At 35.9% G+C, this 26900-nt stretch overlaps 1 protein-coding gene across 1 annotated transcript in view; it reads right to left on the reverse strand.

The window, feature by feature from the left end:
- The window catches only part of PTPRQ (protein tyrosine phosphatase receptor type Q), a 99872-nt gene extending 74305 nt beyond the window's left edge, over window positions 1-25567 (reverse strand). The window contains exons 1-17 of the mRNA XM_059847927.1: window positions 25514-25567; window positions 24952-25063; window positions 24026-24252; window positions 21791-21860; window positions 19580-19779; window positions 17948-18197; window positions 16095-16223; window positions 15201-15347; window positions 13357-13529; window positions 10767-10986; window positions 8988-9140; window positions 8704-8883; window positions 7775-7882; window positions 5087-5368; window positions 4177-4359; window positions 3392-3493; window positions 975-1095 (exon numbers count right to left, since the gene is read on the reverse strand). Of these exons, the coding sequence (XP_059703910.1) occupies window positions 975-1095; window positions 3392-3493; window positions 4177-4359; window positions 5087-5368; window positions 7775-7882; window positions 8704-8883; window positions 8988-9140; window positions 10767-10986; window positions 13357-13529; window positions 15201-15347; window positions 16095-16223; window positions 17948-18197; window positions 19580-19779; window positions 21791-21860; window positions 24026-24252; window positions 24952-25063; window positions 25514-25567 (2711 nt within the window). The remainder of the gene's footprint in view (window positions 1-974; window positions 1096-3391; window positions 3494-4176; window positions 4360-5086; window positions 5369-7774; window positions 7883-8703; window positions 8884-8987; window positions 9141-10766; window positions 10987-13356; window positions 13530-15200; window positions 15348-16094; window positions 16224-17947; window positions 18198-19579; window positions 19780-21790; window positions 21861-24025; window positions 24253-24951; window positions 25064-25513) is intronic.
- Between the last annotated feature and the right edge of the window lie 1333 nt (window positions 25568-26900).

Raw genomic sequence — 26900 nt, forward strand, 5'->3', positions numbered from 1 at the left:
CACGAGAAGACAAATTCACCTATTCTGGAAAGAAGAGCTTTCTCCTCTTCACTTCATCATCAACTTAACTAGAAATTATAATTTAAAAAAAATTAGTGACTGAGGCCAAACCCACCCCAAACAACAACAAAATAATGTAAGCCCAAGAGCAGTATGCCCATAACAACTGAGGATTTACACATCTGGTTCTTGTCTTATGCACTTTAGTATTTGCTTCCTGCACCTTAGCAATGGCAATGAAATGGTGAAACATAAATGCAATAAATTAAAAGTGATCAATAAAAACAGTTTTCCCTTCCAGCAGAAGTTATAGATCTTTGAAGAGATGCCACATCACTAGACCAAACTATGCTTTGCAAGGAATAGGACAGAAGCTGCAAGTTTTAAAGTGACAAAACTCCTTTGTAAAGGTGAAAAAATATGACAGGTGGAAAAAAATAATAATAAAAAAGTCCAGATAGGAAAAACTAAAACATAAGAAATAAAAAGTATCTGTTAAAAATACGTGTTTGCTATGAAAGTAATAAATACAAAATATGAGAGTAGACATAATTGATAGCTCATACAAAAACTCTGAACCTGGCTCTTACACACTGTCTATCAAAGGAGGCAACATTTCTCTATTTTAAGCCTATTTCAAATCTCCTTGACAATTCAGCAAGGGTTTGCACCCTGCCTTGCAGCAGGCCCAATCAGAATATAATGGAAATAGGCACCATGCTCTAGTTTAAATATGAGTTCACTTACTATGCATAACCTTTGGAAAAAAATGTTGAAAATGCTTACAAAGTGCTGAAATTGTTCCCCCAGTTTTTTGCTATTCTGAATTTTATTATAAAGGAGTCCAGTATTTTAAGCGCTGGATGAATATTTGTTCTCCCAAAACATGTATTCAACATATTGTGTAACAAAAACATTCCTGATAGGTTACAGATTAACATTTATCCTCAGAAGTACTTCCAGAAAAATCTTACCAGACACAAACTGTGTAATAGAGGATAATTCCATTTGGCTCCAGCGGAGGTTTCCATGACAACTGCACAGTGACACCCAACAACTGTTTTACAGAGAGGGCTTGTGGAGGAGAACTTGGAGCTATAAAGTGAGAGAATAGGACACAACATCTTGTTAAACACCGAGGATCGGTGGGATACACAGCAACCTTAAAGAGGCTTTGAATTATTTGTGATAGAGAGTTGACCTTGTACCACATTGGTACAGTATCCATCAGCCAATGTTGAGGCACAGCTTCTTTTCCTTTTTCTGACAGATGATAAAAGAAGATTTTGCATGGTGTTGTTAGAACATCTGTTTCTGTGATTCAATGGAAAAAGTACTTCATGAGAAAACAGAGCAATGGCTAGGTCACAGTGATTCACCTACTGCCCAAGTACATTGCTGTAATTTTTTTTCCCTTCTAATAAAAACAAGAGCTTTATAGATATGAACACATGTAAAATACAGCATAATAGTTCCCCTGAGGAAAAAAAAGGTGCTGTAAAGAATTTTATAAAGCACCAAAAGGTGGAAATGCGGATAAGCACGGCATTGAGAGATGATAAAATTGTGGGATAGTAGACAGCAGTAAAATCTATTCACTCCATCAAATAAGGACCACATTCATAGATTTAACGTGTCACAAGGGCAAATGAAAAAATAGGCATTCACTGAGATCTTTAAAATTAATTTTAAGATGAACCCTAGATGATACCATATCCCAACCCTGCAGGGAAACGTAAATAAATGATAAGGTTAGACCACGTTTGACTTTATTCTAAGGTTCTTATTAATTTTACTGAGGACAAATAACTAATTTATGCATAAATTATATTGCTTTATTATCAGCATGTCATTGAGAAATTAATCTTTATCTGCATCTTGATTCATGGACCTATGCATCACTATGAAGTAATATTAGAATTACATTTGTTTTTCTCAAATAAAACCAAAGAGCATCATGCATTAAAAATTCAGGTCATAGCCGTAGTCATGCATGAAAATTGAAAATATGAGCATAACTATTAACAAATCTATGAAACATTTGTTCTGAGCCTTGGAACACTGTGTTCCTGTAAATACAGAACATGTGGTGTATTATAAATATTGTTGTTTTTCACCTCTTGTTCCTTTCACTATCTTGAAAGTTGGCATAAAAGTTTTATAACTCCTTATATTATAGAAAAAACTATTTTACATTTTTCATGAACAAAGGTTCACTGAATTAGTGAGTATTCAGTATTTACTGGTGAAAAAATGTTGACAGCTCTATTTTGTGTTTTACTTCTTATATTATCCTCAATGGCTATATAATAAAAGATCTATCATATGGTGAATATCATGTTTTTGACATGTCTAGTTAATTCTACAAATTCTACAATTCTTATTCAGGGAATTTCTTGGGGGTTTTTTGTTTGTTTGTTTGTTTGTTTGTTTGGGTTTTTTGCTAAAGATAGAAACTACATTGGTCTAAATAAAAATAATCTCTGCTAAAAAAATGGATTTATCTAATCTAGCTCTTTACAGTTTGCTCCAGCAAAATAACTCTTGAGCAAAGTTTTTTTACTGACGGTGTGGCTGTTGAGTTGTTTGTGTCAATGCTGCTTTAGGTAGGTTCCCAGAGATTTCCTCCTGAAGCAAAGGAGAAGAACAGACACAGCCTTTTCCAAAATGTGACCCACAGCACCTAAGTTAAGATTTTCGCTATGAATTTTTTTCAGGATTCGCCTGTAGAAACTAGAGAGGTGATCAGTGATAACTTCACACATATTGTGTACTGAAAGTAAAATTTTAAGGTTCCTCTGCTGGTTTGTTACCTACTGTAAAAATTAGCAGGGGTTGCAACAACTGTGTTTTACTCTCAGCCTGCACACACCCCAGCTCAATTTGTAAGTCCAATGCTGCAGATGATGGACTTTGGGCATTTTCATAACATTAATAATTTCATCTCTATCTATGTGTACCTGTACATGCATCTATTTAGAATAATACAAGAAACTTCACAGAAATGTCCCTGGACCATCCAAACTACCTTTTTGTGGTTTTCCCTTTCCTCAACTCTCACATGACTGAAAAACCAAATAATTCTACCATGTTATGTATTAGATTAAAATAATATGAGTAAATTAAGATACTTCAGATTAATAAAATATTGGTAAGATCAAAAGTCCATGCACAGCAACTGCAACCCTTCATACAGCTTGTACTGATAAATTTATTGGTAGATAGATGGATAGACAGATAAACATGTTTGTGTGTAGATACATAGGTACAGATAGAAATGGAGAGATATAACTGCCAACAAAAATGCATGAAACTTAACACCTGACATGAAGTTTAAGACTAAATTAATGCAGGTAGTAAATGATGCACTGAAACTTCTGTTCTGACTCACCATCTTCATCAGTTAGTACATGCAGAGGTGAACTACGAACACCCTCTCCCACTGCGGTACTAGCAGACACTTCTGCAGTATATTCTGTATATTTACTTAAATCTAAACAAACAACAAAAAAAAGAATAATTCAATAAAACAACCATTCAATGGAACAAATTAATTTTTTAATGGACTGCAAGTATTTTTGAAGTGGTGAATAAGCCTATCACACTGATCTGTGTAATTATAGACTGAAATAAGCATTGGGAAAGCTTGGAACACAAAATATTTTGCAAATGTAGCGGCAAAGCCCTAATTATGAGTTTATACTTCATATTCCCAGAATCCTTTGCAGTTTGTCCTTGGCTGTACTCTGAATGTAGCAGTGAAGGTACTGAGCTCCCAGAACTGATTGCTGTGCAATAGTGACAGAACTTAGGAAAAGATGAAAAGGTGAGTGGAAATAGATATATTCAGAATATATTCAGAATAAGAACAGAAAGATATGCAGGTGACTTGAGGGTTTACTTTGCTACAATGATAGGTCTGCAACAATATCCATTGAACTTCCTTGTACTTTAAACATCTAAAATACAGTGAGATATATGTTAGACTCTACCATTCAATGCCCATTTCACCACACTATGACAAGACATGAGTTATTTCTCAGGACAGGGAGCAAAAAATTTTCTATAAGGGCAAGAAGGGTCAGGTCCAACCAATGAACTAATATATCTCTGTCTGTTGCACACTTCCCAAACAAACTCACAGTTGCCCTAGGTTCCAGGTCATTATTTACTGGCCTGTAATACGTAGTGTCCGAAGGGTAGTGTTTATAACTCTTTGCTCAGTCCTGTTAGTCCTCATGAGATATATTGTGTAGGTCTGTATGATTCCATTGGGAATGGATGGTGGAAAAAATGATAATTCAATTTCCAAGGATGAGATGTTCCTATAGGTTACGTTTTCTGGTGCAGAAGCAGGAACTAGAAGAAAAAAATTTTAGAAGATTTCAGGCAGTTTCATTGATTTGGAAAGAATTCTTATAAACTGGTTTCAGTGAAACACATTGTAAATATTTGGATTTGTAACCTATTTTTTTTTATTAAATACATTTTAAAAGAGGTTGAATTTGAAGATCAAAATCACTTAGACACACACAGTACCAACAAGGTCATTAAAAAATTATAGAAATCAATTCAGCTTCATCGCTGTCATGTCTGTGCTTGGCCATGGTCCCACTGATCCAGTCCCTGACTGACATGGCAGCCCAGCCTCAGCTTGGCTCCCCCACTGCAGGCCTGCCCCACTGGCACTGGGCTCTGTCTGGCCTGGTTACTGTCACTGAACCTTTCCTGGCTTGACCTCAGACCTGCTGCATCAGCAGGAGGTGTTTGGCACTCCAGACCAGCCCTGGCTGCCACGCCTTGCCTGCTCCATGTGCTTTGCAGTAGGGTGGGGAGACAAGTCCTGGCTAGCGAGGCCACTGCTCAGCTGGCCCAGGGACCCCTGGGCTCTTGGCTCCCCATCCCTTACCAAGCACCTGGCCTTGCTCTTTTGCTTTGTATATAAAAGAGAAAAATGGGATTCAAACTCACTGCCTGGCAAAGTAAGCAAATACTTTTAAAATTATTGAAACTTATCTCCTGGCCATCAAAGGTTATCAGAAAGCAACTTCTTGTAAAAAAATTTCAGTTTTTAAAAAATACTCACCAGTTTCAGAAGTTCTGACCAGAAGTGGAAAAGATGACTGATTCCCATGGCCAAGTCTGGTGAATGCTCTTACTGAGATGTTGTAGAGAGTATATGGCTTCATTTCAATTAGTGATATACTTGTAGATGAGGTATTTTTAATAAAAAAATCGTTGGAATCACTGTACAGAACTTCATAGTGAGTTATGAGACCATTAGGCTGCTCAGGTGGTAACCATCTCAGATTTATTTCTGTTGCAGTTACATTTATTAATTCAAAGTTGTGAGGAGGGGAATCTGGTTCTGCAACACAGAAATCAGAAAAAAACCTTTTCAAATAATTGAATACAGAGCTGAGATCATAAACCTATTGGATCCTGGCATTGGATCCTAACTGTACCAAAAGAGCTACACTTATTTTCTAAATCTCCTTCTCAAAGCCTTACCACTTCTTACCTTCATTAATTTTGATATGTCCCTTTTTTACCCATAAAACTAGGCATCTTTTTGCATTATGAAACTTTAGCTTTTCTGGAATTTCTTTTCTCATCCACTTCTAAATCTATCTGAAACCCTACTAATTAAGAAAAAAAATTTCTTCTCTCTACCAGTCTCATGCAGACTGATCCTTCAAATCCTCTCGTCTTCTTCATATTCAGTTCTTTAAACTTGGATTAATGTCCTCTGCTTTCTTTGTAAATAACCACCCTTAGTACTTAATCAACTATTGAACCAAGTAAGGGCCTGCATGCGCAGTAACTAAATTCCATTTAGCGAACCCTCTGTAAATACTGCACACTCTGGTGTGAAGGTCATGCACAAAGCAAGTCCAGCTCCAGGGTGGTGTGTGGCTCAATCTATTGGCAATGTATGAGCTCATGTGACTCCAGTGAGCTAATAAGGCATGGAAGTGTTGAAGAAGTGAGTGGGCTGCACTTGAGAATAAAATCAGCTCTGAATGTCAACTTTGATTCCTCTGAAGGCTTCACCACTTCACCCCTGAAATAATCTGTAAAATCAAGATTAAAATATACTACCTACTCAGGATCATAAGATTCAGTTTGTGTACAAATACCCATTTGCAGATATTTCAGAATTCATTATGAATTTCTTTTTTTTGCCTAAAAGGTCCCACAGATCACTTTCACTCCTGATTTCTGAGCACATGAAAGTGTTAACTGTAACAAATCACTGCTCTCTGGATGACAAGACTACCCACACGAATATTTCCCATGTGAAGAAGATTAATTTTTAATTTAAATGTATTTTGCCATTTATCTGGCATGGTAAAATATTTAAATGCAACAGCCTAGTTTCTTCCATCCTAATGCGAGCTATCTAAGACAGTTGTAGTGAATTTTTTACTTGGAGGCATCTCTCCTTTCAAGAGTCAAACAAATTTCTGTTCCTAGGTTGGCTAAAATTAGGACACATGAATCTCAGCATGAATTACTTCAGGAAAGATAAACAACAAGAAGGAAAAGATAAACAATTATGGATAGCCTTATAAAAAGGCAAGAATTCTTGGTGGTTTCTCACTAGTTTCCTCAAGCCTTGCATGGCTCTTTTATGAAGGGATGAACAGTTGGCTGTTGGCTCTGAACAGAGAAACTCTACTACAAAAAATTTCTTTAACACTCACAGGCAAGGGATTGTAAGTTTTCAGAGAGAAAAATACTTATATGAGTAATTTTCTACTCTTGTACTATACCTTTCTTCTGTAAAAATACTAAAAGCGTAGGAGAATGTAAATTTTAAAAATATTTGCAACTATTTTAATTTTCACCATTTAATCTGATATTTTGTGTGGTTATTTAAATCACCTAAGCTTCATAAATACCCATAATTTTTAATCCTGTAGTCATTTCCTCTCCTTTATTGACACTCAATTATTTTTCTTGTATTGTAGTACACTTGAAAATGAGAGAGGTAAACGACAATTGGGCAATCACTCTCTGCATAACTTCAGCAAACTGGAAATAACTGCTGAAACCAGTGAAAATACAAACTTGGTGCAAACAAGAAAAGACTAATATTCATGGCTCGGCTCTGCAAATCAAATTCCCATGTTTTCTTTGCAGAAGCCAATGACAACTCCAGCTCTTGCCCCAGTGCCTTCATGTGTTGAAACTGCCTTGCAAGTAAAAAAGGAAGATTCAAAAGTCTTTGTAATGTAGTATTATACCTGACATTAAAATTATTGACCAGTCTTAAAATTAATAAAACCTGTACAAAAACAACTGCTTATTATATTCAGCATTAAAAAAACTTCACTTTATCAGCATCTTTACCTACAAATAAAAATATGGCCTCTGAATTGTTGAAATGCCAATATGCTTCAAAACCAACCTAATTTACACATGATAACAAAAAGAAGATAAAATGGAATCACAAAGATTATGATTTAGATGGGTGCTAGGGACACATTGTTTTGAGAGAGGGAGTCTCAGTTCTGCAGCTTTCCTTCCATTTGTCTATCACATTTGAAATCAGTTGATTGCAGGTCATGCCACAGCTTTCATTACTATTTTTTTGGCACTTACCTAAAAATGGTCAGAATGAAGTCACTGACTGATAGAAGACTAATAATTTCAACATTAGTTTTATCTATACTATTTGTTCCCCCTTCTTTGTATGTGCTGGTCTTCTTTTTGAACAGACACAAACCTCAGTACAGAAAACAAATCATCATTGCAAACTGTGTATTACCGTCCTCAGGGGTTCGCACAAACACCTCATTCTCTTCAGACAAAGCACTTTCTCCAACTGCAGTAGAGGCTGCCACTCTCATTTTATAATTTGTGTACTTTTTTAAACCTGAAAAGATTAATTTAAAACATCTTGACTCTTAACTTCATAAACAAGACTGTTGACTTCTTTTGTCATAGGTACTTATAAAATTATAGTACTGGATACTGTTCAGAGAGTTTTTTTATACACAGAGAGTTTTTATACACTAAAAGAATATGTACAATACCATTTATTTGGTGACAGTCAAACAGGCATGCAGTTAAATCAGCAGATTTTTAAGTAAGTCAACCAGTTTCAACCCTGTAAATTACTTAAAGAATTTGTCAAGGACATCAAAGGATGCATATATGAACATCCAAATTTGGGGGTTTCATCTGTATGCATTATTCTGATTAGCATCAATGATAAAATGAAACTCCATTAGGAATATTTTTGCTTCAATTACTATAAAAATTGCTGCCTTAAAATAAGAATTTTTTAATTAATGCCAGAAAAATACTGTGAAAAAGATTCAAATCTGAAAAAGACTTGACAATTTAGGAATATTTTCCTATGGGGAAACAGGAGACTGAGGCAAATATTCCTAGGGGAAATCCATTTCACAGATTACTGCTTGTACCATTTCAAAAATTACTGTTTATCTTAACCAGCCCTCTTCTCCCATCTCACATACCCTACATATTCCTCCACAGTAGACAAGTCTGAGTAGTGTCCCAACCTTGTTTTCACACATAGTTTTGTTCTGTGTGTGTGGACATGGGTGAATGTGTGAGATTTGATCCACATATATTTCAAATGGCTACATTATAAAAAATTGGAAAAAATAAGTTTGTAAAATGCACTTGCAAGTTTAAATTTATTTTTTTTTTAATTAAATGACATTGTACCTGTCATAAGTAAGCTGTTGTTTGAAGTTGTTTCATGAAATGCTCTTTTTGTATCCAGTTCCGTTGCATAAACAGTATAATGAATGATTTTCCCATTAGGATTTGCTGGAGGATCCCAGTACAGTAAAACAGAGGAGGAGCTAATATTCTTGTAAAATATATTTTGTACTGAGCTTGGGACTTAAACAAAAACACAAAAACACACAGTAAGTAAATAAATTAGAAAAAAATTCAAACATTCAGTGAAATAAGTCATGCATGTCAACTTTGGTAATACAATTTACCTTGTTCACTTGTCCTGACTGTAAGAACTGATGGTGGTCCTTCTCCAACAGGAGTGAAAGCAGACACACTAATTGTGTAATCTGTGAAAGGTGTGAGGCCCTTTATAACATATGACAGTTCTTCAGCCAAAATGTCGATGTTATGTTGATTATCTATGAGTAAATAGAGAGAAATAGCTGCTTACTCATAAAGTCATTTTATTTCTTATGCATTCTACACTCACATTGGCATTACAACCTGGAACTATTTTATTCTCAAAGAATTAATTTACATTCAACCACTTAACTCCCTAAAGAAGAGTCCCTTTTCATGTGTACAATAGGATAGATTGGCCTAGGTGAAATGAGCAGAATTGTGAGGTTTTGTGAGTAATCCTCTAGAAGATAGGAAAAGCTACTTTTGTATAAGGTCTCGTCTCTCCAGTGATTTCAGAACAACGGCTCCCTGACTGATGGAGCTTTTGAGGGGTTGTAAATATTTTTCATCAAGAAAGACAAATTCCATCTTCCTTGCTCTCCCAATGGCACTAGTACAGCAATACTTGGAAAGGCTGCCTTCACAGATCCCTTCACCCTGGAATTTTTACCAGAAGAGCTGTGTTCAGTAGAATGATGAAGCCATGCATGCCCACAAATAGAGTTTGGTGCTCTCAAAATAAAGTTCAAAGTCAGCCACAATCCAACTGTGTTAACCAAAACCATCTGCTATAACACAGTCACTATGCCAGTGCAACATGAAAAAGTACAGGCACTTCACATACCTGAATATCAGGCTCAGAATTCAGTGAGAAGGGCATTAAAATGAAGGCATTGAAAAATCATCAGACCCTGTTGAAAATTTGGCTGTCAACAGCTTTAACTACTATAATAACTCCTATAAAACAATACTTGGATGGTAGATCACAACAGACATTGGCTGAAATAAATTTTCGGCAGCACAGACAACTTTTAGCAACTCAATACCTCAAACTGAATGAGGCCATAAAAAGAAGATTTACATTTAAAATGCTGCACATTTCCTGTGTATGACAAAAAAGATTCTTCAGAATTAACATAGCACAGAAAATATCCACTGTTGTTTAAAATAAAGGATTAAATTCAGGTTTTAGATACTCGTCATATAGATTAATTCAGTGACTTAATTAAATCATTAAAATTAAAAAAACACCTTTCTCTTCTCCCCACTGTTCAAAACACTAAAAATTTAGAGTGGTATTTGAAATCCCTGCCTGTCAGCTGAGGGCTGCTTAATGATTTGTAAATATCCATACTTGGTAAAGAAACAGTGGTCCATTGATAATACAGAACAAGTGTACTCACTAACGACATCACCATGTCATGGGGTCATCTCCACCTGTTTGTAACCCATACAGCAAAGTTGTAACTTTTTGACCTATTTACCTTCACTGACATTTGAAAACCTATTAGTCAAAAGGCTTAGAAAAATCAAGGTCTCTGAAGGGCTTGGAGATATGTTAATCCCTGACAATCACACCTGCTTTGGCAACTGTAATAACTGATTGTCTATGCAGCTTGGCTGATGGCTTTCGGGTGCTCCTTTCACTAGGAAGAAGGTCAGCTGGGTGACAAGGGGCTAGTTCCTGCCTGTGTGGCATTCCCATTTGCTTCTGAAGGTTATTTGGTAGTTAAAAAATCTGACTCCAGCAAATGACCCATTTATAATTTGCTTGAACCATGTGCTAAAGATCATATCTGGGACAGTGATGGGGGTCCTTCAGCACAAAGAAGCAGGTAGAAAAACACCCTAAAATATCTTACCCAAAGCAGAACGTAGTTCTGTAGCTCCATTTATATCAGGCAAATTATCACCAGATACACTTGTAAATATTACTGGTACTGGGGAAGCTGTCTGAATGCTGGAAAACATTTCAGCTGAACCCTCATATAAATCATTGTCTGCTTCCATTGAATTCCAAGGGGGAGAAGAAGGTTTGATATTTTCATTTATTGTGTATGGTTCCAAAGAATCAATCAGATACTATAAATTAGAAATATAAAAAGAAATCACAAACCTAGTCATCATTAAATTATATCATTAAATTTATATATAATATAGAAATGATATGTGTATGTTGCACATGCATGTAAGTACTATATACATTTTGGCATACAAACACTATTGATCATTAGAATAATTTTTAAAATATAAGCTTTGTCATAAAAATGTTCAGCTGCCAGTAGCCTACAACATTTTATTCTGGTTATCGTTTAATCAAACACCACAATTTTTTTTCTTAAAAACAATTATTAAATACATATTTTATATTAATGTGGCAATTTTAAAGTAAGGTCTTTAATTTTACAGCTCTAATTTTAGAGCTATATTGAATAGATACACATTTGAACTTGTGAGATTTTATTTGTACTAACTATATTCTGAAAGAAGGCAGCAGGCATTTAAAACAAGAGGACTTCAGATGTCCCTTCCAGTCCCTCAAGAAAAGGATTAGCAGGCTGACTAGATCTCTGAGAGGGAATAAGAGGGGAGGGAGAAAGCCAGAAGCTGATGAAATAAAGGGGAAAGAAAAATGAGTGTGTGTAAATGTGAAAAGGGAAAGTGTAGGGGAGGTAAAGTGATATAGGGGCCCATAGGACAGAAGATGCAAAGAAAAAATGTTGGAAAGGGATGGCAGTGGATATAAGTGGAGCAACAACAACAAAGAGAGGAGAAGCAAAAGCAGAAAAAGAGAGAGAGGCTAAAGCATAGGTACAAAACGCTGTGTTAGTATCAGATCTTCATGCCCCTTCAAAATGTGGGACCAAATCCAGGACCTGAGTATCTCTCAATTGCTCTGCTGTCATGTGGAACACTCCCCACTCACACATATGGCCCACTTCATTGCCAGAAAGACATGTTTTTACAGTGATGTAACTAATACACATTAGTCCTTTCCCTATGGACTCTGGGCAGAGAAAGGGCAAAGCCACATTTTTACTCCTTTACACGAGGTACTTTAGCCACAGGCACAGATAGAACATCAATCTCACCTAAGTACCGAGAAGTAAAAACTGTGTATGATTCATCTTCACCAGCATTTTCTAGCAAAATAGTAGGCCACATGGAAATACTTTTTGCTTATGAGAATTTTCCACATATAAGACAACAGCTTTTTATTGCTATTGGTTTTTGAGTACCATTAGCACAGTGGATCTGCCAGTTTGAGCTCTGTAGCTGCTCTAAGCTGTGGTCAAGGCAGTTCTAGATAAAGCAAGGTTGTATATGATTTGCTTTGTTTTTTAATTAGAAAATTACATTCAATAAATTATAATAAAGCAGCAATGATACTGCACTAAGAACTCAAAAATTATGAAATTCCATCACCAAAACATTTTTGTGCACACCACTTTAAATTTTTGTGTCTGGACTATGATACAATCTTTAATTACAGAGTTAAATACTTTCCTTTTCCAAGGATGCCTGCCTAGTTTAATGAATGGATCCTTATCCTAATTTTTTTCCTCCTTGCTCCTTATTTAACATTTGACTCCAGGGCTCTATTTAATGTATATCATTCAACTTGAAAGTGAACTCCTTTCTTGAGCCCTACATCAAAAACTTAGATTCCAATTCAGATCCAGTGAAAGACATCACTGTCTGAAAAAATAAGGAATTATGCAGACTTTGGGCACCTGTTTCCGAAATTCAGCCCAAAAAGCCCTACCCAGAAAGAATTCAATCCTGAGCTGAATGTTTGCCAGGGGTCTGCAGCTCTGTGCAGCATACTCAGAGCTGCTCTAAGCATGTGAAGCACATCAGCACCCAAAATCCCAAAGCTAGACTGATTGACAGCCTAAGTCCCCCCAGAGATATGATCCCATAGATGTGCACAGATATCCTTAGTATGCAACCACAGCATGGAGCTGAGCATGTGGCATCACACATGTGAATTTAAGGATATAAAAGGAGGCAGAAATGTCTAAACCTGTCTGCCTTGCTAGTAAAACACTTAGCTAGCCTTTGGACACTTCTGCTGAATTCACAGGGGTCGTACTCACGTCTTCTAGTGGTTTGACTGAGTGGCTCTGTATCAATCTAGGCACCTAATTCTTTACTCCTTACAGTCTGGCCACCCTGGGCTGCAAAGAACTCAAGGGCTGTGGGCTGTGGCTTCCTGCCTTCAGCAGCTGAATCATTTTACCAGAATGATTTAATTTTTCATGTTGTGGAAACAGCATTATTGGAATCTTTTTGAAAGCCAGTCAGAGAAAGAGAGTGGACAGAGGAAGATGGCTTTAAAAAAATTGACAACTTATCTGTGGGACCTAGCTCATTCTGTAAATGTCAGATAAGGCAGAGAGCAAATTTAATCTAACATGCAATCCATATTAAAAAAATATTAAATAATACCTTATTTTTGTCTCCAAGAATAGTGTTCTCCAGAGTGGTGAGTGTTGCCTGTGCATATACTTTAACTCTGTACTGGGTAATGATTCCATTTGGTTGTTGTGGCTTCCTCCAAGTAATTTTTATATATGTGGCTTCCACTTCTGCTAGTTGTAAATCTGATACAGCACCTGGGACTGAATATTCAAGAAGAAATTTCAGTTCATTAAACACTTGTGATTATTACAAGGTTTTTCAGCCCTGTGCACAAAGTACAATAGACAACTAATTTCACATGCTTATCTTTTGAGTTGACCCTGTGCAGGGTAGAAACTTACTTCACACGTTTTCTTAGCAAACAAGTTGCAATTCTAAAAATATGCAGACTCTTTTTAACACATAAGACGTGTATGAGTATGGTCAGAGACTAAGGTGATGTAAACCAGGATTGCTCTACTGAGGTCTACTTGCTTGGAATCAAGCAAACCTTTGTTATTTTTCTATATGGACTCTTAAGTATTCTTAAAAATAAAAGGTTAACTCTAAAATCATTAAAGCTGGGTGGAAAAATTAATATGATACAGCTTGTTAATTTCCCTTTTACAAAAGGTTTCTATAATTTTACTTATATTATATATTTTATATATATGTGTAAAAATAGATATAATATAAATATTATAGATAGAAATTGTATAGTTTATATAATTTCTTCAGTAAACTTTCAGTCTTAATTATATTGAAATTTCTATAGGACCACCAGAGGTAAAATACATTTATATTCAGATTTGATACAAAAAGAATTTTTATTCCTAATGCACTTCAATAAAAGACTTTTTTGAAATTACTTGTATAAGGAGGATTTTTAGATTTGGCATTAAAATAAGACACTCTGTGTTATGCTTAAAATACCCCAAACCCACCAAAATTCCTTTTGGAATCTGACAGTGCATTACAACAAAAAGGAGCACCTGTAGTCAGATGGGTCATCTCTGGAAATTGTCTCTGAGAGCTGCCTGAAGAAGATCATTCAGGAAAGAATATGATAAATAAATAAAGATATGTTTTCCTCCCAGTGTTGCACCTTGACAACAAACCTTGCCAGCAATCCCTGAGGCAGGGATTTTCTAAATTTGTGTTGTGCGGCACAAATGTAAGACAGAAATAACCGTCTTGAGACTGCCTCTCTATTACACACCAACTCTCAATTTTCCTCCTTGCATCCTCAAATGCTGACCAAGAATCTCGCACTATCTCACATGTATGTGAGATAAAGCTGCATTTCCATGCAGCCAAGGCCTCTAACCTGGGGAGTTGGCTATTTGGGGGCGCAATTCCCAGAGCACAGGACCGAGGGCTCAGAGGAAGAGCCAGGCACTTGGCTGTACTGGGACAAGCCCTCCATGCGAGGCCTGCCTCGCTGCTGGGGGTGGCTCCATCACAGACGGGGCCTTGGAGTTGGTGAGGATGGGTCACAGGAGAGGTTTCATGAGGAACGGAGGCTGAACGAGCCAGCAGCGGGAATCTGCGCTGCACTTTCTTTTCCTCTTGCTGCCACCTAACGGGGCAGAGGGGGCCCTGCAACTTCATTACTGTGCCTAAAATTAACTACTTTTGTTAGAAAAACACTGCCTTTCTTTCACAATCTCTGAGGGCCTCTGATAGCGGATAAATGTACTGACAGAGCACGAACTTGACAAAAAAAAAAAAAAAAGACATAATAATATTCAGCTGATTTATTTTCTTTTCCTCTCTTGGATGGCACTTACATCTATTTTCTCCTTTGCAAAGTACCTTTGAAGCTCTGAAGGGGAAACGGAAATGCTTTATCACATTCAATCCATTTGTTTTGCCTCTCTATGCTTACTTACCATCTGCAGGAGTGAAAACTGTGAGGTTGGTCTTTGGCCCCACCCCGGCGCTTGTCTCAGCACTGACGTACACGTCGTATGTTGTAAAGGGAACCAGGTTACTAAACACAAACTTAAGGTCTTTTGTGCTGTTATCCAGAACGTGACCTGGAATTAAAAACAAAGAGATTTAGGTCTAAAAGAGGAGTAGTAGACAAAGCAGAGAAAGTAGTCCATGGCTACTTTCTAGTATGATGAACAAATGGAAGGACAAATTTGCTCGGGGAAAGGCTAATCAAGAATCAACTTTAGTGGAACAATGCCGAATAAAACAACAAACCAACCAAATAAACGAACAAACCACTTCAAGAAGGTGTGAGTTTTAAGAGGAAGAGATTTTAAAAAATGTATCTACTTTTCCTGTGTGGTTCCATAAAAACATTAAATGCAGCTTATGTTATACTTAACTACAGACAGTTCTCTAATGTCTGTATCTATATATGTCTGAACTCAAAAAATTTGCAAAAACATCAAAACATACTTAAAGAGTTGATTGCATACTGCATAAGAATGAAAATTCTCGAAATCTTTAACAGAAATTTTAAAAAAGCAAAGATTTAGATGTATAAGCACAGCAATTCAGCTGTGCTTAACCTGTCATCTCCTGAAAGACTCAGGAGAAGTTGATTACTTCATTCCTAGGAATATCTAATGTGAATTTAACTTTATACTCTTCCTTGTGATGGACTGACTTTTCCCTTAAAATTAGTCTGCAAACCATTAAAACATATAATAGTAAAAAGGGATCTATAACACTGCTTTTGACTATCCATTTTTGATTGGCAGGCCCAGAAGAATGCATAAGGAAATAATCACAAAAAATCAAAAGAAATGGTAACATCAACTCTGACTTACCCGATGGTCCATACAGCTCAACTCTGTAACTGAATTTCCCTGTTACTATGGTTGGTGGGTCCCACATTACTGAGAAAGATTTTGCTGTAAGGTTGCTCTTGGCAAAATTCTGTGGTGGGTCTTCTGGAACTTAAACAATATTGGAAAAAGTCTTTGAAAATGAAATACTTTATATTAGGATGTCCAAGAACCCCATATCACACAATTCATTTTAAACATAAACATGAAATATTCTGAAGGGAACCATAAAAGCATATCATTAAAATTACTTGATTTACAGTTTAATGTAATTCTCAGGAAGGTATCAAGAGAGTTCATAGTATGGAAATAATCTCTAGAAGACAAAGGTGAAAAATAAACTGGAAATTAGCTCTGAAATCATTAGAAGAGAAACTGACCAAAATTTCATTAACCCTAGACAGAGTAGCAAACTAAGGCTATTGAAATTCTGTCAAAGCAATTCAACTGAACATTTCTAGGAGGGAATAAAATTTCTTTTTATCTGAACAGTGCTATCTACTTTGTATGTATGAAAGGGAACAAAGTAACATCAAACCATCTCAAGCCAAAGAATGATGTACTAGCAAACAGATAGCCAGAATAACATTCCTCTGGGATGCCTTTTTTGTATAGTTCTACTAACAGTGCTCCCACTACCTAAGACATTATAAAAGTGCTGCTCATGGACCATTGCTTCCAATTCCAGCTTCTCAGTGCATTGCAAGTAATCAAAAATCAACTTCACCTGGTGCTTAAAAATTTCTTCAGCACTGAACAACTTTCTACAATAGGTACAGATTGGCAACATAAATACAGGAGTTTTCTTCATTATTGCTTATTTCTCAACACAGGCAAAGAAGCTTAAAGTGCATTTCTATGTACAAAAACCACGCACTTTTACAATGTTTTGCCTGACAGCTATGATCCTCCATCTTTATTTTCAATTCTTCTACCATTATTCTATTATTAGCAGTTCTTAAATTGACCTCAGTTTTTCATAAAATTTGATCTGTCCTGACCATAATTTTGGTATCTTTGGCTCCTAGCAACAAGGGAACTCTCACTCACTGTACATTATTAGATACATACATTGTTGGCCGGGGGCCATGTTCAAATCACAAATGGGATGGGACTGCTAGGAATGTGCTTTGAGCTGTTTTATTTTCCAGCATCAATCTCATTGCATGCTTATGACAATGGGAAGATGCCATCAGCTCACATCCTAGGCAGCAGATAAAGAACTTTATGTTACAACTTACTTTAAAAATTTTTTGACCAATCACACAAAGCAAAAGCATATTGACAGTGATTCCATCCAACCACTATAAGCACGTGTACCTTTGGTTAAAACAATGCTTGCTAATTTTTAATAAAACACCTGCTTGTAAGCCTTAAAACACAATGCACAGAGCTCCATTATTAAGCTTAAAATTTCCTGATATTTCACTAGATATACTTTTCTGCAGCAAAGGGATTTCTAGACAAGCGTTAACACACAGACCATTGTTCCATTTGTCTTTACTTTTTTACTTCTTACATAATTGTTTTGCTGACCTATCTCATAGCTACTACTTAGCTCTAATCACAATTCTGCTATTTTTGAAGCTTGCCTTTTGCAGTTTTCCTAAAACCTCCTGATTTTAAAGATTCCCACAACACAAATATATATATACATTTTCAATTGTTTCCATCAGGTAAAAATAAGTAATAATGAAAATATAAAAGCATGATACAGATAAAGACAGGTTAGGACAGAAGTATCTTGCAGCAGAAAATCAAACCTAAATTTTGAAGTTTTTCACTTAAATCTGAGAACTTTATTGCCATTTTAAAGCTGTATGTATTTAACATACCTGATTCTGGTGTCCGGACAATTGCACTGTCAATGTAGCCTGCTTCAGTGGTAACTGCAGAGACTTCAAAAAGATAGGTGGTGTATGGCCTGAGGTTACTTACAACAAAGCTGATGGGTTCACTCCAAACAGAGCTCTTCTGGCTTGCTGCCTCTGTACTTGGTGTCACTGTTGTCAGTGAAAGACTTGTGGATTTCCCAAAAGTAGTTGAAGGAGTGGTGGTACTCCACAAAAAAGATTCACTCTTATCCTATAAGTACAAAGTAAGGAACATAATGAGGTAATATATATATAACCAATAATTGTAAATAAATGTAAATTAAAAAGAGCAGACGACCTTTGAAAAAAATTGCCCTAAATTTGTTCTTCTTTTTGTACTTCAGTTTCCAAATTTTAGGCAGACTGTGCTAGTGCATCCTATTAGTGAGAATGTTATAATTTCCTGCCTTATTCAAGAAGATCTCAAATCTGACTGAACAGAAGCATCTCTCTAGGATTAATTTAATTATTCCCAGTTTTCATTTTCAGCATTCAGTCTGTCTCTTGAAAAACGTTCCTTTTGCATCACATACAGGTTGTATGTGTGTATGTGCACATATATCCACACATCATGGATAAAACCAGACATGAGTTTCTTCAGGTCTGGTTGTTTCTTCATCGTGTCAGGAGAGAACTCTGAAAAATTGCTGGGCATTGTGGTGACCAGTGCTTATGGTTCAGTAGGTGGCAGCCTGCCTTCTCAGTGCTGAATTAAACCAGTCTGGTGTCAGAAACCTTTGCAATGCCTAAGATGATCTTTCAAATAAAAACTGAAACCAAATTTAGGTTAACTTATGTCATTTAAAAGTGCACATTTCATTAAAGCACTAAGTGTAAGAAATTTACAAAAAAAAGGTCAAAGGAAAAAAAGTTTGGTTACTTGACATTTTGACATTTCAGTAACTGCAAAACTGCTCTCAAAGCGAGAAAGAAAAAAGGAAAAAAAATTCTGGAGAATTTTTTTCAAGAAATTCCAAAAGAATACAATGGTTACAGGTCTGAATTCAACAATAAGAACAATTCAGACTGCAACCATATTTTTGAAAATCACTCTGCCAATCATGTTCAGTTTTTATTTTGATATAAGAAGTATTTAAAAAATATTGAAATGTGCAACACAGAATAAAACATATTTCTAAAATACAAAAATATCATACCAAAAAAAGAGTATCGTACTATATAGAAAATAAGATATTAACAATACTATATCTTGTCACTGACCAAAAAAATCCATGTAAGTTCTTGGTTTTTTCTAATTGAATAGTGTGTAAAATAAAAAGATAAAAAATTGAAAGCTGAAAAACCCAGAAATTTTCTATTTCATTATTTTCTGTTAAAAGGATGGCAAACTTAACTTTTCATAATATTTTTACTTTCAATGAACTGCACTTTTCAAGCAAAAGTATTCAATTTAAACTACTTTGAACAGAAAGGTTTTTCTTCATCCATTTCATCCTGTCTTGGGACTGAGTCTGTAAGGTTTTTTAATCTTTCTGGAAAGCAAGCCTCCACATTTTTGTCTCAAATTTTAAATGTGAAACTATATTCTGTGGGCTGAGCCTACTTCTAATGTAGAAGGTTTATAGCACTTACATTGCATTCTGGTAACCTCCCAGACAGAAGGTCCTCTACTTTAACCAGGACATCTTTCACTACAATTCCACTTCTTGCGTGTTTCACACTAATCTTGAAACTAGTTATCTTTCCATTTGGTTGCCGAGGGAGAAACCAGATCAGATTTACAGCTGAAGAATTTAAGGCTTCAACTGTGAGATTCACTACTTTACCTGGAGCTTGAAAACAAAACAAACAAAAGCAGTGAGACAAACTTTTCCTCTCATCACTGAAAAGTAGCAAATTCTTCTCTTTTTTTAATGCCATTTCTAGCTTCCAAATTCTGAAGAAAACACATTAAAAACATTCACAAACACATGTAATGCAGCTGATATACAACCAGCTATTTTTCAATATGGTTTAAGTGAAAAATATAACTATTTCAGACTCATAATATATGTAGTAATTGATTTGGTCAACTTAGAGATAGTCTTCTCAGAAGAAAGTCATCTACTGTTCCAGAAGTAGGAAAAAAAAGCCTTTTTTTTTCTGGTTAAGAGCATTTGATAACACTGTGTGTTTTATTTCACTTTACCTGCGTCATCTTTTCTGCTGCACATAGCTTTAAGTAACTCAATTAAATTGGAATATTCACTATTACTGCATAGATGTTGCTCTTTGTATCAGTGACAGTTTCTGTGGCCTTTTTCAGAGCATCAGTATTAATCACAGCACAAAGGAATGAGATGCAGCATTGAAATCAGATTTTACCTGCTATTTTACATGCTGAACTCTCCTGGGAGTTAGAGCCCTGTGGCCCTGTCTTAGTGCTGCCTACATGTGGCAGAGTCAGCAGCAGGTTCTGCAATAGCTGTCATAGTACTAAGGAGAAAAGGCTTTTCGCACTCTTTCCAAAAAAAGGCATTCCACAATTACAGACCTTCCACAGGTGAATTGAGACAGCTCCTCCAAGCCTCATATTTAGGGCTTTCATTCCTGCTAAATCTCTTCCACATCTTTCACCTCTTTTCCCCTCCTCCCAAAATTTAACTTGTATATTTAAATAATTTTATCTTCTGGCTAACTTTCTCACTTTAAATTTCCCATCTTTATGTTGATTAAGATGTTTGGCTTTCCTTAACAATCAAAGTAAGAATTAGAACAAAAAACAGTTGAGAAAGTAAAAGTATAAATGGTTTACAAATGGCACATAACTCACCTATAATTTGAAGAAACCTTCCAATTACATTTATAGTAAGGCATTTTAGGTTTAATAAAAATGTAGACAGAAATGCTTCCAAAAGTAAAAAGCTTATGTTCTCATATGGAGAAATGCCAGTGCTGTCCTCTGTCAAACATGAGTAAATAACAAAGCTCACAAAAATAAGTGTTTTTACCAGCAATAATGCACAAATAGTGAAGAATAATGATCTCACACATATCCATGTGGCAAGTTTCCTATTTTACTTATATAGGGTTCATAAATTATTGCGTTATTTCTTCAGAGTGATGATTTCTGCCATTAATTAAGATATCATACACTGCAGTTTGCACAGAAAGAGAAAGCAGCCTAAACCCAGATGGGCAGTCAAGAGCTTGGCAGCACAAGCTCTGTATTCCACTGAGATGGTTCACTGGTGCAAGCTTGTCAGCCAAGGCACAACTGCTCCTGGAGCACAAGCAAGACCACAAACACTAAATTAGTAAAGATTGTGCAAACTCAGATTATGTCTTCTAATCTTCAAAACCACCAAATCAAATTTTCATTTCAGATTTTTTTTATCTTCAGAATCAATACATAAAAATTTAATAAAATACATTCTGTGCTGAAGTTCTTAGAACCCATCACTAAACAAGTACAGATTGACTTAGCAGACAATGGCAGAGATGATCCCACAACAAAGTCTGTCTCCTAGAACTGTTGCAGGCAACAGCAGATGGATCCACTTGATAGGTAGTTCTGCTCTGCTATGACCTTGCTTTCTGGAAGCTGCCTACCTAGAAACTGGCATAGGAAAACTCCAAGAAAAACAGACTTTGTGTACATCAAACACCCCTATGGGCACACCATAAATGCCACTGTTAACAAATAGAACAAAATGAACCTTTGTCACTGAGTGACAGAATAATAATGAGTATTCTGTTCTAAATGCATTGGAATTTGTTCAAGTATGAAATTCATAATGGAAATTTATTTGAACAAATTAGAGTAAATCTAATCAAAATAATTAACAGCTTTATTAAATTTACCACTTTCTGCAGTCTGGAAAAGGAAAGGATCGCTAAACACTCCAATACCAGCACTGTTCTCAGCAGCAACCTACAGGAATAAAAAGAAAGCATCCACATTAGAAAATCTACAGTATATACAGTTTCAGTGAATATGACAGTCCTGAGGATACAGAGAGATACAGCTTTTAGATTTTAAACTATAAGTATACAGATGAACATGCCCTTTATAGTAGTGTTGTATAATTTATACTCAATGTTTAAATGTAAAAAAAAAGGGAAAAAGTACGTAACAGCATAAGAAATTGAGAAAACCACATGTGAATATCCACACAGGAAAAGAGGATCCCTATTTTATTAGTCCCTATTTTATGCAAAAATCCACAACAAGAATAACATAATTAACACTCCTTTTCTTACCACAAGACACTTACCACTACACTTCTGCATTCCTATTTTACTTACTATAACTTAAAAGGGTAAAAAGGAGAATAAGCTGCTTTTATTTCTCTGTCTCCTGTAGGCTAGTGAGAGCAGAACCCCAAGGAAAGCATGGCTTTTTGCAGAAAAGCAATAGGTCAGGGAGAGTGTAGATGCACTTTATGATGGAAATGCTTCAGTGCTCACAATCATGGGGTAGTCTTCCCACAGAAAAGCAATAAATCAAAACTTAGGTAAAACTTATGGAGATGAACAAAACAACAATGCCATTTGCTCTGCAATATAGGGTTTGGTGACAATTCAACACAGTGATGGGCCATGGCATCCAGTACTTACAAAGAAAGAGGAAGGAAGTCTAACAACTTTTTTTGAAAATAAGTAAAAGCGACAATGAAAGGTAAACATGAGTAAAATTCCAACGGTGATGGTGAGAGGTGTGGGAAAGAAGAAGCAAAGAGAAAAGCTCTCCAGCAAGGTTATAGTTAGCAGTATCAGGCAACAAGGTTGTGGCCCTGGGGTCTAGGGATCTCACAGCGCAGACTGTGGGGAACGCAGGGTGAGAAGGGGTAGGTGTGCAAAAACTAAGTGTGGATCACTGTAGAAGTGACAGGCAGCACACAGGGAGTGGCAAAGGACAAAAGAAAACAGAAGGCCTCAGGCCAGAAAGGGAAACATGTTTTAATCACTTCTTGGCACTAAACAGTGCACTTTTCAAAGACTGTAGAGATTAAACAAAGGGATAAAGCCACAACAGACAAACACAGTACAGGAATACAAGGTAGCATCAAAGACAATCTAGAATGACAAGAAGAACCTGTGTCACTAGCTAGATCCTTCCTAAGCCACACAAACACAGGCACACCCACCTGATGACTACAGCCAACACTACCTACTTGTGCTTCACAGGGACAATGGCTTGAAACATCCTTAGAAATTGATGAACTCAACAGTAATTGCAATAGCTGAGGAAATTGGCTGGAGATCTTCAGGGGCTTGACATGTAGTCAGGAAATTCTGACAGTATTTAAATTACACCATATAAATCTTTAGCTATGTCCTCACCTAAACATTGTTTTTATTACCTCATCTCAAGGTAGCTATTGTAGAAAGAGGTCAGAAACAAAACTAGCATTAAGACAGATATGGAAACTCCTACCTCATATGTGCAGCTTTACAGCAACAGAATGAAATGAAGCAAATCAACACATCATTTCATTTAATTCTTGGTATTGAAAAGAGGAACCTCTACAAGGTTCCTATGAAAGAGCAAAGCAGGCAAAGAATTGCTTGGCAAATACTGCCAAGAGAGGAGAAGTTAGCTTCTGCCCACCTGAAGTCTTCTATTGTTAAAGAGTTCAGAGATGGATCAGGAATGCCTAATCTCAGTGCAAACAAGTTCTATATATGGAAGACATGCTTTTTTGGATCTGGCTGAGATGATTTAGTAATCTACATGTAATATGCACAGCACACCAGCAATTTGAAAGGTTAAATCTCAATAAAGAAGGATTTAGATGCTTCCAAAAATTCTACCCTTTGCTTTTTATTTTTTACCACATAATGCCATATGTTAATACAAATATCAGTTGAAGAAAGTACATTTCAGTGCAGTTTGACTGGGAAATTTTAAAGTAGATTTTAAAAGCACTACTCAAGTAAACTCAACCAAGCAAATACCTGGCTAATATATTTTGTTACATGGCAACAGTAAATAACATGGTCCCTCAGAAAACTCTACAGGAACCTACTATAAACTCACACAATTTACAATAAATCAGAATTCAAATTACTGAGAGGTGTTTGCAAAGTTTTTACCATAATTTCATAAGTTGTTCCAGGGTTAAGACTGGTGAGAAGAACTTCCAAACTATCTGGCTTTGTTGTGACCTGTGTATAAGCTGTTTGCATCCATGGGCAGACTTCTTTATATTTAACAATATAGGATAGAATTCTCCCATTTGGATAGAGTGGGGTGTTCCATGACAGCAGAATCCCAGCAGAACCCACTCTTTCACCTGCAAGGAACACAGGTGGCCCAGGATCTAAAAAAAAAAAATTTAAAAAAAATTACATATATGCACACACACACATATGCACATACACAAGCACACACACAAGCACACACATGCAAACCAATTTTTAGTTAAGATTCATGAGAGTGAAGACACATTCACAGATTCTACAGAGAAATTAAATCATCTGCCACCATAACCTCATAAAACTACTAAAAACTGATGTACTTCTGAATAAAAATCTTTTTTCCTTGCTAGAGTCCTGTTAGAAATTATTAGGTCAATTTTGGAACACCAGAAACATTCTTCTGTAATAATGTAAAAAATGTATTGGTCAAGAACTTTGTTAAAAAACAGAGTTTAATACCAATTTAACATCTGACATATTCTAGCACTCAATTTAAGTGTACACTCTTAAAAAGCACATCTGCTTTGGCTACATTTTGTTGGAAATAGCTCTGAACATTTCTTTATGTACCACTACAGGTGTTAATCAGACTCTGGATATTATTACATGACAAAATAGAAAATTTTTCAAAAGTTTGCAAATTCTTAAGCTCTCATAGAGCACTTCCAATTCAGTGTATTTTTAAATAGTAAAAGAAGATGAAAAACTTTAATGACTGTTCAAAACTAATTATAAATCTTGGACATCACTGTGCACATCACAAACATAAGAAAACATAGTTTAAAAAATGAACAAAATTTCATCAGTCATTTTTAACTCACTTGTCACATTTGTTGTCACAGTTCTACTTGCAGGTGAACTATAGACTGACGAAGAAACTGCAGAAACTGTAACATTGTATGTTGTTCCAGCAATAGTATTGGAAAAATCAGCCTGAAATAGGACATAGTTTTATTTAAGCCTTTTATGAAGAACCACAAAAATGAACCCCTCTCCCCTCAAAAAAAAAAACAAAAAAACAAACCAACAGAAAATATCCCTACAAAACAAAGCACAAAAAAAACCCACAGAAAATTTTGAGCGATTCATGACTAAAAATAGTTTTCTACATCTGTTTGCTACAGTACTTCATGAGATGTGTGCAACATTCAATATTGAAGAACAATAAAATTACCTATTAATTTTATCCCAGAGTCTCCTATTAATGTATCTATAGTTTTTCTGTATTATCATTATCAAAGTAAATATGAAGCATTATAAAACTCCTTTTTGGAAGAATGGGCAAAAAACAACCCGAAAAACAAGTTTTTGACCCTTAAACTAACCCATCCTTTTCAGTAAACATAATTATTAACCTTTTTAGCAAGAAATTATATAAAATACCTGTATCTTTGAAGTTCCAATGAAAAACAAAAGTAAAACATCCAGAACAACCATTATTTCAGTTAATATTATATGTTCCAGGCAGCAGAATCCAAAAAGTGCTCCTATATCTTTTTGATGGCTTTGCAGTGAAATGTTGCCTGCATTAATGATTTAAGCAGAGATCTTCCTGGCAAGTACACAATTAATGAGTCTGTACTACTCAATAGCTCTGCCCTTCCCTTGTTAAACTATTCATGAATCCTTGGATGACGGTCTGCGTCCTTCTAGTAGGCTTTAAAAAAACAGTAAGTTCACTACCTGTTGTTAGGCAGCAAACTGTGGGTGCTGAAATTTGCTCTCATCCCACCAATTTTTCATTAATACTTTCATATTCATATATACATTGAACAGCTAAGGAGGAAAGCTTGAATTCCTCATCAGCACAGCGCATAAGGAAAAGCCAGCCCTTCAAGTCCTGTAATAAAAGCACTTACTTGATACTCCCTAACTCCAAGATCTAGGATAACAACAGAAGCATGATCAGGAACAAGAGCCACATGAAATCTGTCTACAAGTCCATACGGCAGTCTCCAATACAGTGAAAAATAATATGATGAAACATTGAAGAGTTTAAGACCTTCTGGCTTTGCAGGCTCTGAAAGAGAATTGCAGAATAAAAGACATTCACTTAAATAACTCCATTTAAATTATATTAGTAGCTACAACTGAATAGAAAAGCATCCAAGAAGAGTTTACTTGCTATGCAAAGGATTAGTCTGGATATGGCAGCAGGTGATCCTACAGCTACTACACTACCTATAGGACTTGGTGATGGCCTCCCAACTCTGCTGGGGTGCCCGTCCACAGAGAGCAAGCTCAAGTGTCTCTGCACAGTGTTCAGTTAACAACAAAATCTCTGCACACTCCTGGGGTTTCTGCTGTCCTCAGCCTTAAAGTTAGCTGTACTGCTGACATAATTACTGCTGACATAACTAGTGATACAGTGGAAATTCAGGATATAACTAGTGTTTGTCCTGCTGCTAGCCACAGTGTTGGTAATTCTTTCATACATTTCATGTATTTGGAATCCATGAACTCTAGTCAGTTAAGATCCCAAAATTTGGGTAGTCTACTCCTTTTATAAAAGCCAAATATCCACCTGCTCGTGTCACAACACACCATTTTCTTCTGCTTTTAAATGCACCTTTAAATCAGTGTATTTAAATTTAGCGTATTAGTCACTTTAAGCCTAATAATGGATAATGAATGAAAAAAAGATTTTTAATTCTTTAAAATCTTTAAAAGGAGGTCATTAAAATGTTATCTACATAACAATTATACATAAGACTGTATAATTTGTTCACCTCTACAATCTCTGGCCCTGTCAATCTGTTTTCTTTCTACT

Source organism: Haemorhous mexicanus, chromosome 5, assembly GCF_027477595.1.
Source record: "Haemorhous mexicanus isolate bHaeMex1 chromosome 5, bHaeMex1.pri, whole genome shotgun sequence".
Lineage (NCBI taxonomy): Eukaryota > Metazoa > Chordata > Aves > Passeriformes > Fringillidae > Haemorhous > Haemorhous mexicanus.